Source organism: Bison bison, unplaced genomic scaffold (assembly GCF_000754665.1).
Source record: "Bison bison bison isolate TAMUID 2011002044 unplaced genomic scaffold, Bison_UMD1.0 scf7180017864291, whole genome shotgun sequence".
Classification (NCBI taxonomy): Eukaryota; Metazoa; Chordata; class Mammalia; order Artiodactyla; family Bovidae; genus Bison; species Bison bison.
The window spans coordinates 11,948,316-11,964,866 of record NW_011494863.1 but is presented as its reverse complement, the minus strand read 5'-3'; the positions used below and the strand labels follow the sequence as shown (position 1 = coordinate 11,964,866).

General features: G+C 51.5%; 1 protein-coding gene across 1 annotated transcript in view; it reads right to left on the bottom strand.

Moving 5' to 3' along the window:
• Positions 1–16,551, bottom strand: part of SYNPO (synaptopodin) — a 51,426-nt gene that overhangs the window by 25,677 nt on the left and 9,198 nt on the right. Inside the window, exon 2 of the mRNA XM_010850651.1 lies at positions 5,839–6,497. Coding sequence (XP_010848953.1) covers positions 5,839–6,235 — 397 coding nt within the window. The 5' untranslated portion in view covers positions 6,236–6,497. The remainder of the gene's footprint in view (positions 1–5,838; positions 6,498–16,551) is intronic.

Here is a 16,551-nt window from a genome sequence, read left to right as displayed (position 1 = left end):
CCGGCTGTCGCCCACCTGCGAGCCCGGGGCTATCCCAGCCATGATCTGCTGGCGGCTTGGGGCTCGAGGGCTGGATCTCCCACGCAGCCTCGGGGAGTAGCTGCCCGGCGTCGGGGGTGTTCCCCCCGACCCCCTCCTCCGCCTCTGAGCTGCTTCGAGGCTTCGAGATTTCCCCAGACCCCCTCCTCTGCCGCCCCACTGTACAGGTGGGGAAACTGAGGCCCAGCGTGTAGCAATCACTTGGCCAAGGTCACCCTGCCTGTGGGGACTGGAGCCCAGATTGCACCTCCACCTGGGCGGCGCCCGGACCGACACAGGTGGGAAGGGGAGAGGCTTGCTGGGCGCCGGCACCCCTGCCCGGCCAGCGCCCCTCACTCACCTCCAGCCTCCGCGCCTGGTCCCAGATCTCACCAGCGCCGCCACCTCCGCGCACCTGGCCGCGTCCATCAGCGCGCCCCACCCTGAGCGAGACCCCCCACCGCCGCCCCCACCCCACACCGGTGGCCCCTCGGAGCCTCCGCCACGGCCCCCTCCACCACCGCCTAGCGGGCTGCGTGGGGACCCGGAGCCGGGAGGGCTGGGCGGGCTGGCGAGCCGAGCTCCAGCCGCCCGCTCCCCGGGGCCCTAGCGCCGCCCCTCCCGCCCCGCCCAGCCCTCGGAGGTGCGATTCCCTCCCCCTGGGGCTCGGCCTGCAGTCTCCCCGCGCGTCTCCTCCTCTCTTTCCTCTCCCTGGCCTCACTCTCTACTGCTTGAGTGTGTCTCTGTTTCCTCAATTTCTCTCTCTCTTGGTCGGTCCCTAAATTCTGCTGCTATTTCGCTCAGTTTCTTCTTGTCTCGCATCTATTCACCCCCACCCACTTTCCTCTGTCCTTCCCATTAACTCCATTTTAAATCTGTCTTTGTGATCCTGTCCCCCATAACTGACAGCACCTCCAATATCACCATCCCGCCAAGTGGGACTTAGGCAAAGGGGGATTGAGGAAGGTTGTCACCTCCCAGGCTGTCTGGGGCCATCCGCTGACTTAACTGGTGAGCCAGCAACAACAGAGGCAGTGATGCTCAGAGGCCCATGGTGGGGTCATCGTGCATCAGGATCAAGTAGGGATGCTGTGGAAAGTTGAGATCTCACTATCAGGTGCCTCCTCCCAGTGGTGGAAGGGCTGGCGGTGGACTTGGAATAATAAGCACCCTCATTCCCCCAGCAATTCTGAAACAAAACCACACTTGGAAAACGCTGTCCTGGGTTTTCACCAAAGTTTCCCTGGGTTCCAAGTACCCCACCCCCTTACCCAGGATGATTCCACTTGCATGTTTTTTCTATCAGGGTTCTGTGTTTAGATTTCTGCTAGAGGAAGTTGGAAATGTGGTGATGTAAGCCCACCCACCTGAGGTTCTGTGAAATGCAGAGCCGCAAGTGGCCTGGTTTGAGATGTCCCCTGTCCTCAGCGGATGGACTTAGAGTGCATGGGGTCAGTTGACAGACAGGACAAGCCCTCCCCAGCTTCTCCTGACCCTCTGCTTGGCTTCTTGGCCACAGAGAGTTCCTCTGACCCAGTGGCTGCTCTTGTGCCAGGGCTGCCCCAGGTGGCATGGTGGGGGGAGCAGGCACTGACGGGGTTGGGGGATTGGCATCAGGCAGGATATTGCCAGCTCTGTGAGTGCATGCGCTACAGCCCAGCCTGTGAGAAACCAGGAAACAAACTGTGTGGGAGACAGAGAGAGAGAGGGAGGGAGGCTAGGATTACTGCGTGGGTGGGTATGAAAGTGAAAAAGATGGAGAAAAGGAAGGACAGAAAGTGGTTCGGTCTGTATGTGGGCGTGTGACAGTGGGTGTGCAGAGTGGATATGCCTGTAGAAAAAACGTGTGTGCCTGCAAGAGAGATTGCACAGTGTAGGTGTGTGAGCAAAAGAAAATGGAGAGAAGAACATGCTTTTAACCTGTATCTAAGGGAAGGAATGTGTGTGGTTGTATGTTTGCTGATGGGACTGCTATGTATACAAATTTGATGAATGTGTCCACATGTGAAAGTTAGACCTGCATGAGTGAGGCAGGGGTCTGTGGGAGGGTATGTTCCAATGCCTACCCTATGCACGGGTGTGTTGGTATCTGAGAGCAAGTACGTGTATGCACATGTGTGCAGATGTGAATATATACCCGTGAGTATTTGCATAAGAACATGGTGTGTAGACATCACTTGCTTGTACCTATGTTTGCAGGGGGTGTGAGTGTGTATGTGTGGGTACATGTGTGAAGTATACGTGAACCTGTGATCCTTGCCTCTATACCATCACCCCCTATTATGGTCACCTTGGTGAAGGGAGGGAAGGGGAGTAGGTGGGGCCTTGCCTCTGGCCTCTTTTCCACGGGCCTGAGGAGCAAGGGCCTTGTCCCTGGCCCAGTGACCACTGTTAGCTCTCATCATGGACACTGACTCCTCTACCTCAACAGGATAGATGTGGCCAGGGGCAGGGCTACCCTGACAACCCAGATCCATACCCCCATCTCCACCCCAGAGGCTCAGAGCTGTGTCCAGTAGAGTTGGGAAGGTCTCCAAATCCTCCCGATACCCCAGGCCCCCAAAAACAATGCCTGGAGAGGAGGGAAGGTGGGTCTCCCAAAGCCCTGGGCAGAGGAGGGGTTGGACTGGCAGTGGATCCCTGGTCTCCCTGGGAGGAGAGGGTATGGCTTGGCAGAATCCCCCACCATCCCCCAGAGCCCAACCTTCCCCAGCCCCGTGGGTGAAAAACAGCCTGCTGCCTTGTCTCCATGGAGACAGTGCAGCACAGAGGGTGGTTGAAAGCATGGGCCAGACCTCCCGGGGTTCAAATGTCAGCTCCTCCACCCACCAGCCTAAGACTTTGACTTGTCACTTAAACTTGCTATGCCTTAGTTTCCTCATCTGTGAAACAGTTAAGAAAAGCGTGCACTTCTTAGGGTTGTTTAGAAGATAAGACGAAATAGCCCACACAAAGCATTTAGCCCAGGGCCTGGCAGCTGAACTGGAAGGTAGAAACCCTGGGTTCCAGCTCTAGCTTTGCCACCAGCTTACTGAGTGACCTTGGACAAGCTACTTGCCATCTCTAGACTTTAGAATCTCCACAAGATTATCTATAGAATAATTTCAATAAGCCCTGCCAGTTATGATCAGCTGAGACTTTGTGGAGAGGACAGCAGGGGGCTCTCTGGTGAGCTATAGACTAACCAGCGCTGATCAGGAGCCCTAGGTAACTTTCCTTCCCACGTTTCTTCTCTCAAGTTGGCAGTAGTTGATGGCAAGAAAGATGAGCTGCAGTCTGCTGCCCACTTCATCTCTTTGCATCCCCTGACCCTCCAGCCTGCTAAGGACCCCATCCTACCCTGCTCAGTTGGTACCCAGGCCTTAGAGAAATGGCACTGGGTCCCACCTATCCCAAGTGCTGGATGCCCAATGCAGAAGATGCCTTGGCCCATGCTTAAAACTTTCAGGGAGCATTCAAGAGAGGCAGGTATAATTGTGGAAGGATGGATGCAATTGTCTGAAGATGCTTATAATCCTTTGGCAATAATGGGAGGAAGCTTTTAAAGGAAGCCCTAATCCACTAATAACCTGGCAGCCCCACAGGCCTCTTCCCTCTGGATCTCCAGGCAGAGAGAAGGGACTGTGGCCACTCCCTTTCCCAAGGGAGCAGAAAGGCTAGTGTAGGCTCCAACCCAAGACCACCCAGGTTTCTGCTCTCTTGCAAGACCCAGCTTCCTTTCTGCCTCTACTTCTGAGAAGTCTTCCCTGCCCACTGCATCCTCCTGAGGTCACTCCTGCCTCTTCTGTCCTAGGAAATGTTCAGGACAGAACTAGATAACCATCTGGCTGGATGTTAAAGAGAAGAATGAACCAGATTGTGAGCAAGAAGAATAAGATCATAGTCTCAGCTCCAGTGCTGACTAGGACCTTGGGCTTAAGTCTCTGAGCCTCAATTACCTCACCTGTACAATGGGGATAATAAAACCTACCATGAAAGGCCAGAGTAAGATCAACAAGAATGAGATACCATGAAATGGACCAGCTCCATGTGAGAAGCCATCAGGACCCATTAATGGTTGTCTCTCCATACACGGTCTCTTCCCCTCCAAGATGTCAGCAGACAACTCTCTCCCCAACACTCTCCCATATAGATTCAGAATGCAGTGGTAGCAAAGAGCAAAGCCCACATGCAAAACACTGTGACTGAATGATGGCCTTAGAGCTTGTTAGCTGGGAGTTTTGGACAAGTCACTTATAATCTCTGGGCCTCAGTCTTCTCATCTGTATAATGGAGATAGTAGCAGTATGTCCCTTAGGGAATTGTTATGTGATTAAATGAAGTGATACATGTGAAGCTCTTAGCACAGTGGAATTGGCACATAGGGCTCAACAAATAATAGCTATTGTGTTGTTGAACTGATGGTGATTGTTTTAGTTGCTATCAACATCCCTTACGTGCTTATCTAAATTACCCTACAACCTCATGATAGTTCTGTGAGGTAGATGGGGCTCATGTTCTTATTTTCATGGATGAAGAAACTGGGAAAGGATTTGAGGGGGTCCAGAACTGCCACCCTTGTCTCCTGACCCTAGCCATGGTCTATGAGAGGGGAGGGAGCAGATCCTGGGGCTCCCAGCTCTAGGGGACCTGGAGGCCTGTCTCCAAGTTCAAGGCTGCTGGATCCTCCTGGGACCCTCCACCCTTCCTGCGCTAGATGCCTCGAAGTCCCCTCCTTGGTTTTAAGTCCCCTCCTCCCTGCTGCCTGTTGGAAGGGAATAGGAAATGGTGGCCATGGGGGTTGGTCAGACCCTGGAGAGAATTATTTCAGAAAAGAGAGTGGGCAGGAGGCTGGTGAGATGCCAGGTTGGGTGTCAGCAACGCCTGCACAGAAATGAAGTGCTCCTTCAGTTTCCTGACGCACAAGCCCTCCCAGGCCTGGGTCCCCCACATGCCCTGCGCCCCAGCATCTGTTAGCAGCATCTCATGCCTGAGTGAGCATGGCCCGGCTCACGTCCTCCCATCTGGACCCACTTCAGCGTTTCCATGGGCCTGGCAGTGGAGGTGATTCAGTGTGGGTTTCCCTGTCCCGCCCTGCTCAGCTGTCTCCTGCCGCCATAGGAAATTGATCATCCTTCCTTCCTTCCTTCATGCCACGTTCACCAAGCTCTCCCCTACACACTGTCATTGGGTCCTCACTGCAGTCCAAGTGACGTGCCTCTGTCACCTCTAACAGATGGAAAACTGAAGCCCGGATGAGGAATATGGGCTCAACTCAACCACCCACAGGCTGACCAGGAGCTGTCTCTTCCTCACTTTGGGCCTCAGTTTCCCACCTGTAAGATCAGGAGGTCTGTTTAGACCAGAGGCTCAGTCTCTACCTCAAAAGCCCCATGAGGGCAGGGACCACACCTGTGTGACCCAGTACTGCGTCCCCAGAACCCTCAACTAGCTGGCACTCAGTGTGCTCAGCGAGATGGTCCCATCCCATCAGTTGTTCCCACTCCAAGGTCATTTGTTACCACGAACGATTAACAGGCAGACAAGAGTGAACGATGGGCTTTTTTTAACTAAGCATGATAACGTGGCTTTCTCTCACAGCCTTCTCATGTGCTGTCTTTGGCAGAGCCAAGAGTGTGCTTAGATGTGGTCCAGCTGGAATGACACGGATAGCACAGCCTCCCCTGTGTCTCCACGGCTATTAGTCTGTGCAGGCCCACAGGACTCGGATGGTCTCTTGTGTACCATGGGAAAATATGGCCAGAGGTGTGTGTACATGTTGAGCACCTATGGGGTCCTCCATGACTCTGGCAGTTCAGGGGAAAAGGGCCATGAGCTTACCTGGTTTCTGGGCAACCCTGGGCCCCGGGCTGGGGCTGAGGCTGGCTGTCATCACCTGCCGGAACTTCACGGGGTCCCCGGCCTGACTGGCTCTGTTGTCAAGCTGGGAAACCCCTCGTGCCTCCCTGGAGCAGCTGGGTGGCTGGGTGCCCAGGGCTCTGGGAAGCTGTGGTGGCCCTTGGGTGGCTCTGCAGGCCTTGTCCCCACTCCTGCTGGCCACTTGGTCTTCCTCCAAGTCTGTGAGCCCTGCCTCTCCCTGCAGGCCCTCCTCACCGCCGCTCTCCTCGGCCTCCAAGGCCAGACACCTGTAGCTGCCATCAGGGACCCCAAAGGCACAAGGGGTAGACCCACCTTCGCTGGGTGCCAGGGGTAGGGGTGGGAGGTGGGGGCCCAGCATGGTTCAGCCTCTCCTCACGGACACAAAGAAGCTGGCGCCCGCACTGGGGCTGGGCAGAGGCGCCTGAGTGATTGTTGGTCTCTGCTCTTCTTGGGGCCTTCTCTGGCTCTTGGCTGCCCTTCCTTCCTCAGCCAATTCACAGAGCTGGAAGGGGGTCCAATTGCAAGCCTTCCTGGCTGGGACGGGGGCTGGTGATGGACCCCCAAGGCTTCCTTCTTAACCTTTCTCTTGTCTGTGAGGCCTCCCCTTCAAGACGATCTATCTGCAAAGGGAGACAAGAAACGGCGCATGAGATGGTTCACTGGGTGTTACAGGCAGAATTTCTGAGTCCACTTTAGGGGGACCCTGAGAACTGACTGGGATTTCGGTCTCACGTGTCTGCAGGAAAGTCCCAAGCTTTAGTCATTCAACATCCCCAATTTCTGCTATACCCTTATGCCACCTGACACTTTATTTGCTTATTATCTTCCCATAAATCAACTTTAAATAACTTGTACTATTTTAGGCTTATCTTAAGCAATAATTGCAGAAAACCACAACTATGTTGTGCTAAGTCATTTCCCCCCTTAATACCCATTAAATAAATATCTAGTTATTTAAAAATATTTATTTGGGCACCTCCTAGAAAAATTTCTCTCATGTGGCCCAAAGGTACATGTGCCACAGGAATCACAGGAATGCTGGTGCGGAGGGTACAGACGAGGGGCACAACCCCCTGAGGAGGCTCTGCACCAAGGGATGTGGTGCAGTGATTTGCCCAGGCTTTGAGCTAGAATCCCACCTGTGTGGTGGGCAACAAGCCACATGACCTTGTGAACCTCAGCATCCCCATCTGTAAAACAGGAACTGTAATATTTCCATCTCAGTGTTGCAATGAGGATTAAGTGAGAAAATGTGTTGCAGAGGGTTTAAGACTGTTTCAGAGTCATAACTTAATACATATCAACTATTCTTTTCATTCCACACACACAAAAATTTGAGCTCCTATTTACATTTCAGACACCACAAAAAGTCCTGACAACCCAATGGGGATAAAGAAGATATGGTACTCTGACTCATGGAGCTGTGGATGGGGGAGCTGTGAATGACAACAGGGCCAATAATAATAACAGTATGATCATTTATAAATGTTAAAAATGAGAATAATCCAGGAGAGAGGGGATGGAGGCTTCCTATAGGGATGCAAGGAGGAGATATGGGAGAGAAACTTGGGCGGAAGAATTGGCTGGGCTGGGAGGCAGATGGAGAGTGGGTGTGGAGGAAGAGGGAGGAGGCTAGGATGCAGCCCAGTTCGTCACTCTGGTGACAGCGTGATTTCGTTAATAGAGATCAGGGATAAATGGAAGGAGCAGGTGTTCAGGGGAGCAGGGAGATGAATTCAGTTTGGGATTTCCGGGGGAGATGCACACGGTCAGCTCCACACAGAGGCCTGAAGAGCAGGCGATAGTTCCAGTTTGGAGACAAGAATTTGAAAATCACTTGTGGAGGCCCCGGGTAGGGATGGGCCGGATGGCCCAGGACAGGCAGGTAGAGCTTACAACAGGGTCGATGACCAGTTGCATTGGGAGGAAACCTTGACGTTTATAGATATTGGTTACCAGATCTCGTATTCCACCACTGCTTAGCTGTGTGAACTTGGGAGAACCTGAACTCTCTATAACTCTCTTATCCTACTGCAAAACAGGGAGGGGAAAATCCTTGCACACCCATGGATGGTGAGAATCCTGAGAATCGTGAAAGACTGTGGACATCGGCAACCTCAGAGCCTGGGCTGACCTCTGCTGCTGCAGTGCCTGGAGGCCAAGCCTTTGTCCACAGGCAGGGCCAGGCATCCCCCACCTCAGCAGGCTAGGTCAAGGCCTTGGCTTCTGGCTGGAGCTGTGCTGGCAGAGTGTGGTAGACCAGAGGAAAGATAAGTATGTTCCCAGGTGCTGCAGCATATCAGTGCCAACCAGGGAGAGGCCAACAGGCACCTCAGTCAGAAAGATAAGAGACACCTGTTACAGCAGCCTCAGTGGCAGGGAAATCAGTACAGAGAAGCCAACCTTCTGCTCGGAGGAGAATGGGCACTCAGGATATTAAACACCTATCCCACACTGGGTTATTCTCTTAGGTTATTGAAAGAGATCCTCAGAACAACCCTGTGAGGGAGGTACTGTTTTTATTATCCCATTTCAGAGGTGAGGAAATTGAGGATCAGAGAGGCCAAGTGACTTCCAGCCTAAGTCACACACCTAGCAACTGGTAAGGCTGATCTCTGAACCTGGATCTGGCACCTTGGCCCTGATGGACCCAGAGAATAGAGGCTCCAGAGTCTCATTCGTCTCCAAATTCCTTCTCACTCACCAGCTGCTGCCAGATTTATGCCACTACAGTTTCAAAGAATCTAGAATCTCATGCAGGGCCAGGAGAATTCTGAGACCTTGGGCAGGTGCTTTCTGCCCTCTGGAGTCATTTTGCAAAGGCACCATGGTGGGCTTAAGCCAGATGATGCTGGAGAGTCCATCCAACGCCGGCATCATGGGATGCCATGATTCTAAGTCTTTGGCTCTCCCCACCAGCACTGCCACCGCCCCACCAGAGAGCCAGATGGCAGGAGGCGGGAGTGGGTGTAGGGGGGCAGGGCTCCCTCTGACGCCCCACGGGGCCTCGCCTCACTCTACGCCTGCTTCTGTTTTGCTCTATTTGACGGTGGCCACGGTTTCCAGGAAAGAAAAGAGAGGCGGAAAAGTTAACTTTCCGCCACCCACACAAATATTTTTGGCCGGCGTTGTCTTCACACTGCCAAGCTGGGGGGGAGGAGTTGGCAGGAGCACTCCAATTCAAGTCTCCCTCCCAAGGAGGGAAGACTCCCAACCCAGCTGGGGGGTCTGGGCAGGTCCCGTGTGGGCCCAAGCCCTGGAATACCCACCCTACTCGGGAGCCTGGGGCCGGGGCAGGGTGTTGGGACCCAGAACAATAATGGCAGCCACCACTTACTGAGCATCTGCTGGTGCTCGGCCAGGGCTTTGACCTGACACTCCCTTGAGTCAGCTGCGTGAGTGCTGTCTACAGAGGGGGAAACTGAGGCACGTAGAGGTACCTTCAGCATCCAGAGTCACAGGGCAGTGAGTGGCAGAGCTGCTGGGCCCCTGTCCTCTTACTCACATATTCAGACTAGTTTGCAACACCCCACAGGGCCCCTGAGGCTGCGCTCAGACATAGCACACTGTTGGTATGGGCTCCACCACGGGCAGGAGACAGCCCGCTCCAGTCTCAGCAGACAAGAGAGGAGGTCCTCTAATATCAGCTTCGCTAAAAGCCACAGCCCTGCTCTGGACGCAGGCCGAGGTTCTAGGCCATCCAGCCTTAGCACAGAGCTGACAGTCCAGCATACCCACAGTGCTTACCTCGGAGAGGGGGCTCTGAGCCCAGAACAGGAAAGGGACCACCCAGGTTGTAGAGAAAGTCTAGATGCAGGCCTGGTGCTAGAGCCCAGGTGTCAAGTCACCTGCTTCTGGCCCCTCACATAACCCCTGCTGCCTCCCTAGTGGTCCCGTCCTCCTTCCCCTGACCTCCCATGAGGGCAAGCAGGGCCCCCAGGACCGGAAGCCGAGCTGAGCATCAGATCTCTACAGCCTCTGTCCAAGGCTGTAGAGGGTCTGCTGCTGGGATCTCCCTGGGCTCCTCCTGTGGCTGGCTTCTGCCATGAATGGGCTCAAGGAACATGCCCTCGGAGCCTCATAGTCCCTTCTGCTGTTCCTTGTGTCATGGGGGAAGGGCACTGGCCTTGGAATCAGATCTGGGTTTGAATTCTGTCTCCTCCATTCGTTGGCTGCCCGACTCTTTGTGAGCTTTGGTTTCCCCTTCTGTAAAACAGATGAAAACACAGCCAGATTTCCCAGGGTTGTTGAGGGAAATACAGGCTCCTTCTTCACTCGGCAGTGGATGGGGGACCAGGGCTGTGTGCTGCTCACCTGTGGGGCTCTAGGGATGCTTGGCTCACAGGCTGGGTAAATGGAAAGCCCAGTCTGGCCTCCCCTGACTCTCCATCATCTGCATGGCCCCCAGCCTGCTTTTGCAGCTGCAGAGGAAGTAAACGGAGTGAGGGGATCCAGAGGGTCAGGGCTTAAGTGGATGCATTGCAGGCTCAGGCCTGGGGTTCTACTTTTGACTTTTCCTCTGACTTACTAAGTCAATGCTGGGGAAATCACAGGATCTGGTTGTGTAAGGAAGAGACTAGAGTAGGAAGAAAGGGGAGAAGGAGTCTAGGAAGATTCTTCTAAAGTACATCTCTGAGTGTGCTGCTCACCCACTCAGGAACCTTCTGTGGCTCCCCATTGATCATGGGATAAAGAAAAGTTGCAAACAAAGGGAAATGCAGATTCAAAGGCAGGTCTCATGATTCTTGGCTGAGGGGAAGGAAGGAGGGCTTCCTGGGGATGAAGGATGATGTTTCAATTGAATTTGACGGACTTTGGCAGGAAGTGCTTGGCATTCTGATGAGTCGAGAGTACTCCGTCCATCAAGACCCAGTGAAGGCCAGAAAGCAGGACCATTTGAGGATGAACCTGGAGAACCACAAGGGCCTGAATAGGTAGAGGCTAAGGCATGTGTGGCACCTCCAAGGGAGGTGACAGAACATGGTCAAACTGTGACAGACTTCAGCTGCCTGGACTCTTTCCTGCTGTCTTGAGAGGTGATGGAGAGGGTAGCCCTGTCGGGCTGGGGGAGCCAGTGCAAGGCCCTGTTCTGGGGGTGGAACTGGAGGCAGCAAGGCCAGAGCAGAAGCTGGAGGCTGGAACTAGAGCTGGCGTGCAGGCATCCCTGTGAGAGCAGCATTTTGGAAGAACTTCCTCCGCACCTGGCACAGGGCCAGGCACATAATAACAATGACAAGGATGATAGCTGCAGTTTATGAAGTGTTTACTACGTCAGGTGCTATTCCAGACACTTAGTGTGCATTAACTCATGTTACCCTCATCACAGCCCTGTAAGGAAGATGCTATTATTATCCCTATTTTGCAGATAAGGAAATTGAACTTACGTGACTGGCCAAGCTCACGCAGCTAGTGAGTGACTGAGTCAGGGGTCATATCCTGATAGTCTAGCTCCAAATATCACTCATATCCATAGAATGTGCTGCCTTAATGGTTAAAGTAATTACTAAACAAATGGATGAATGAGAAGGAAGGATGGAAGGATGGGAGGGGGAGAAGGGAAAGACTATCTCTAATGCCTGGTACATAGCCTGGTACACAGGAATCACTCAATAAATATTTATCAAGTGTAATAATGAGTGTGACTGAGGTACTAACTGTACAGCCTAGGGATGAAAATGGAGTCACCTTGGGGAAAGGGGTAATCCAGTACTGATCCAGATGGCTCAGGGTGCACCTACCTGCCCCACCCATCTGGCAGCACCTCACATCGGGGCTGAGGTGGGGGTTACTGTCTGGACTGTCCACAGCTGAGTTCTCTCTGCCACTAGGAGGAGAGCTGTTGTGGTCCGCAGGTGTCTGAGCTGAGAGTATGTTCCTGCCTTAGTGCTTCTGTCTCCAGGAGAGGGTGGGAGCCAAGGTTGGAGTGGGGTCTCTTCCCCATTAACTCCAAAGGGAGAATCTCAAACCCCTCCAACCTCCAGAACTGGTGAGGTTGAGGAAGCCCACCGATTGAAGTTATCTTGCTCTGTGTTCTGGAAGGATAACTTCCTTTCAATAAGCCTCAGTTTTCCCAACAGAAAAAGGCAGAGTGGTTGGTGGGGATGGTAGTATGCAAGGTTGTAGGTGTCCCCAAATCCTCACTGGATGTGCCCTCTCCAGGCATTTTCCAGTGGGCAGAGTCAGTCCCCAAAGATATGTAAATGTGACCCAATGTTACTGACCTGTCCCTCCAGACCTGTGGGACAGACTGACCAATCAGGGCCTCCTGTCTTCCTGTCTGACCTGCAGCTCTCACCACTCTGGCTGCCCAGCCTGCTCCGACTGCTCTTCCTTCCTCCCCATTTCCCTCCTCCCTGGGTTCCCATCCTACTCCTGGGACATGAGGAGCTGGTGTTGGATGAGCATCCTGTGGGAGAGCTCCAGAAGCATTAGGAAACCGTCCCTTGACAAGGGGTGGCTGTGAGGGGCTGGGAAGAACTCCTGAACCGGATGCACTGGCTAGTCTCAGAAGAGAGGAGTGTCAGCCAGGCCCCAGTGAAGCCCCATGATAGCTGGGCCACTCTGAACTGGAACTGAATTCCAGTCGCCCTCTTGTAAGATGGAGACACACAGTGTCGCTTACTCATTCATTCTTTTGACACATATTTACTGAACGCCTGCTCTGCACCATCCACTATTTTAAGTCCTGGCAGTACACCGTGAGAGAGAGAGAGAGAGAGAGAGAGAGAGAAAAGCACCCTGCCCACGTGAAGCTCACGTGTTAGTTGAGATTGACGAAAAATAAATAAATATGTCAGAGGGTGATAAGTGTGATGGAAAAATAATTAAGCAGAAAAGGGAACTGGAGAGTGTGTGTATCATTAGGACAGAAAAAACAGGGGCATTAATATGATGCTATCTTGGAACTTCCCTGGCGGCCCAGTGGTCAAGACTCTGTGGTACCATCGCAGAGTGCATGGCTTCGATCCCTAGTTGGGAAACTAAGATCCCACATACCGTGGCAGTGTGGCGAAAACATATATATGTAGTGCTATCATACATATGTATACACACACACACACACACACACGTATAGAGCTGTCTTCTATTTATATGCATATGTATTTCAAGTTTACTATGCTTTGAACTGGACTGCCAGGGAAGTCCCTCAAGTTCCCTATTATGTTGAATTCTCATATGCAATTAAAAATACATACAATCCGTATTAGATGGAAAACTCAGGAACACAAATCCTGCAAGCCCCTGAGATATGTCTTATGCTAACATTCTGATTATTCGATCATTCACCACTTTAGAACCTTCATGTCCTGCTAAGAACCTGTCTACCATTTAGGATTGAGTATTTTTATGGGTCAGTATATAAAAATGCAATTTCACATATTAGCTTTATTTCTTTGAGAAAATTCTTTCCCAAGTTCATTAAGTGGATAGAGGGTCTCCTGTATGTGAAACACATGTTATCCCATGATTTTGAGGATAATAATAATGATATCCTATGGCTGTGGTGAGGATTAAATAAGTTAATGTGTGTAGATGCTTGTGAAGAGGCAGTTGCTGTTGTTATAATTGTTAAGTTTGTTAAGAGGTGACTGAGGATATAATTAGAACAAGGGCCATATTTAACTGAACACTGTGTGCTGGGCACCATCCAGGTATATGATATCAAGTATGATTTTGTTTATTTCCCATAACAACTTTATAAAATAGGTACCTACTACTATTCCCATTTAACAGATGGGGAAACAGAGGCTGAGAGAGGATAATCTCTTTTCATGGTCCCAGAGCAGGAAAAAAACCAAGCTGGTACCTGAAAGTTACCTGGCATGCTCATTGATGGGGGAAGGTCCCCCAGGGTTTGAGGAGAGCCATTTTGCACAAAGCCAAAATCTCTTCATAATGGGCCTGGTTCTGCCATGCCCTCTGCACCCCTGGACACAGCCCTTCAATCCTTGGCTTTGGTGACCCCCAGCCATACACACACAGGGCTTGGCTTGGCGTCTCCAAGCGCCCTTCCAGCTCTGAATTTCCCGTGCGTCCTGGTACCCGGGATACTGGGGGCTTGAGTCCATTCCATCGGACACACCAAATCCAGCCTGCTCACCAAGTCAGCCAAGTTCTCTGTGCGTCACGTCTATTTCTGCCCTGCTGGGTTTATAAATATGTGGCCTGGGAACTAGCTTCAGTGGAACCGGAGAGACTGAAGTCATGGCTATAAATACAGGGCAAGGCTGTCTGGGGTTGGGCAGGGGGTGCGACAGAGCCAATGCCAGCCTGGAAGGCCACACCCCAGGGGTCCTGTGAGCAGTCAAGTCTCCTCCGGGACACACAAGAAGATGGAAGCCCAGAGGGGCAAGGATGTGCCCATGGCCACACGGACAGTGAGGTCAGCAGTGGGCCTGGCCCACAAGGCTCCTGATTCTGAGAAGAGGCTGCTCTTTACACCTTCTACTCTGCCCAGGATCACAAGTCCTCACCTTGCCCTGGGGCTCACCTAGTTTAACAAAAGCAAGATATTATCATTTAAGTTCATAAAATAAACCTCTACTTTTGATAACATATGCTTTTTATGTGTTGGAAATATTGGGGCTTTCAAATGTTTCATTTGAGGAAGTGTTCCATGACTAAAAATTCAGCAAATTGCTACCATATCTGCCTCCCACTAAACAGGACTTCCTTTTCACCATGTGCCTGGGCCCAGCCATGTGCTGGATCCCATTACTGACACAAAAGTCAGTTGTGTGAAGCACTTCCCAACTCTGTGCTCAGTGACATCGCTTTGGTAGCTCGAAGTGAGCTGTGGTGGGAGTCATTACACCATGGATATAGGCAAATGCTAAGAATCAGGGCTTTTTTCCCTCTAGAGTAGTTGTTGTTCAGTCTCTAAGTTGTGTCCCACTCTTTGTGACACCATGGACCACAGCACGCCCGGCTTCCTTGTCCTTCACTGTCTCCCTGAGTTTGATCAAACTCATGCCCATTGAGTCAGTGATGCCATCCAACCATCTCATCCTCTGTTGGCCCTTCTCCTGCTGCCCTCCATCTTTCCCAGCATCAGGGTCTTTTCCAGCGAGTCGGCTCTTCAGGTGGCCAAAGTATTGGAGCTTCAGCATCAGTCCTTCCAATGAGTATTCAGGGTTAATTTCCTTTAGGATTGACTGGATTGATCTCCTTGCTGTCCAAGAGACTCTCAAGAGTCTCTTCCAACACCATAGTTCAAAAGCATCAGCTCTTCAGTGCTCAGCCTTCTTTATGGTCCAACTCTCACATCTATATATGACTACTGGAAAAATCATAGTTTTGACTATACAGACCTTTGTAAGCAAAGTAATGTCTCTGCTTTTTAATACACTGTCTAGGTTTGTCATAACTTTTCTTTCAAGGAGGCAAGTGTCTTTTAGTTTCATGGCTGCAGTCACTGTCCAGTGATTTTGTTAAACATTTAACTGCACACCACTGGCTAAGACCATTGCTAGTAAACCCTAGACAGCCTGTTTGCTGGCTGTCTGAACTTGGGCTGGTTATTTTACCTCTGTGAGCTTCTTTCCATCTGTAAAGTGGGAACTATAACCACACCTGCACCCTAGCTACTGTGAGAATTAGATGAGCTGGTGCCCCAAAGGGTTAGCACAACAGTTTCCAAACTTGTCTGCCTGATAGATCAGGCAGATAGGATCTTTTACATATCCCAGAGCCCTGGCCACACCCTAGGCCAATTTGATGACAACCTTTGAGGCTTGGTAGGTTTTGAAATTTAGGTTTGAGAACCACTCTGCCAGTGCTCAGCAACTATCCAGGGACCTCAGAGGAATGGGGACCATGCTGACCCCTTATCCTTATTCCATTTAACTCATGGGGTCTCATGGAAAAACAACTTTAAAAATGGTGGGGATTTGTTTGATTGTTCTGTGTAAAGGCCTAGTCTGCCTAAGACATACAGGAGGTGCTACAGAAGGTGTGGTCCTTCCAAGGACCCAGAAGGAGGGGCCTTTGCACTCTCCCTTCCAGATGTGAGCCTGGCTACCCCACATACCACGGCAGACGGACCACAGGCTTACAAACCCCAAGGAGGCCTCACTTCATGTGGTTCTCAGCTGGGGAGATGGAGACCTCAGCCTGGTTCTTCCCTCCCATCCTAGAGAGAATGAGGCTGGTTCTTCTCAACCTACAGGCCAAGGGCTCACACAGCTTGGCTTAGCCTGGGAGACATCAAGCTGCTGGCTGGAAGGACTCACATTAAGAATAGAAACAGCAGTGCTTATGCCAAGGGCTTGGGGCCTCAGCCCAGCTTCCCCCTGGACCATCACCAACAACAAGCAATGATAAAAATAATCATCATAGTGCCTGACATTTATTGGCTGCTTCCTATGCTCTAGGATATAGCACAGCAAGCACCTTGAAAGGCAGTCTAGTATTCGGTTGTGAGGTCCAGTACGGTGGCCACTAGTCACAAGGGCTGCTTAGCTTTGGAAATGTGATGAGTTCAGATTAAGCTGTACTCTAATATTCACCAAATTTGCAAGACTTAGAACCCAATAAAGAATGTAAAGTGTCTCATGAATGACTTTTTTAGATTAATTACATGCTAAAATGATACTATTTTGGATTCAAGTGGGTGTATTATTAAGATAAATTTCTCAGGTTCCTTTTTTCCCACCTTTTTTTTTTTTTTTTTTT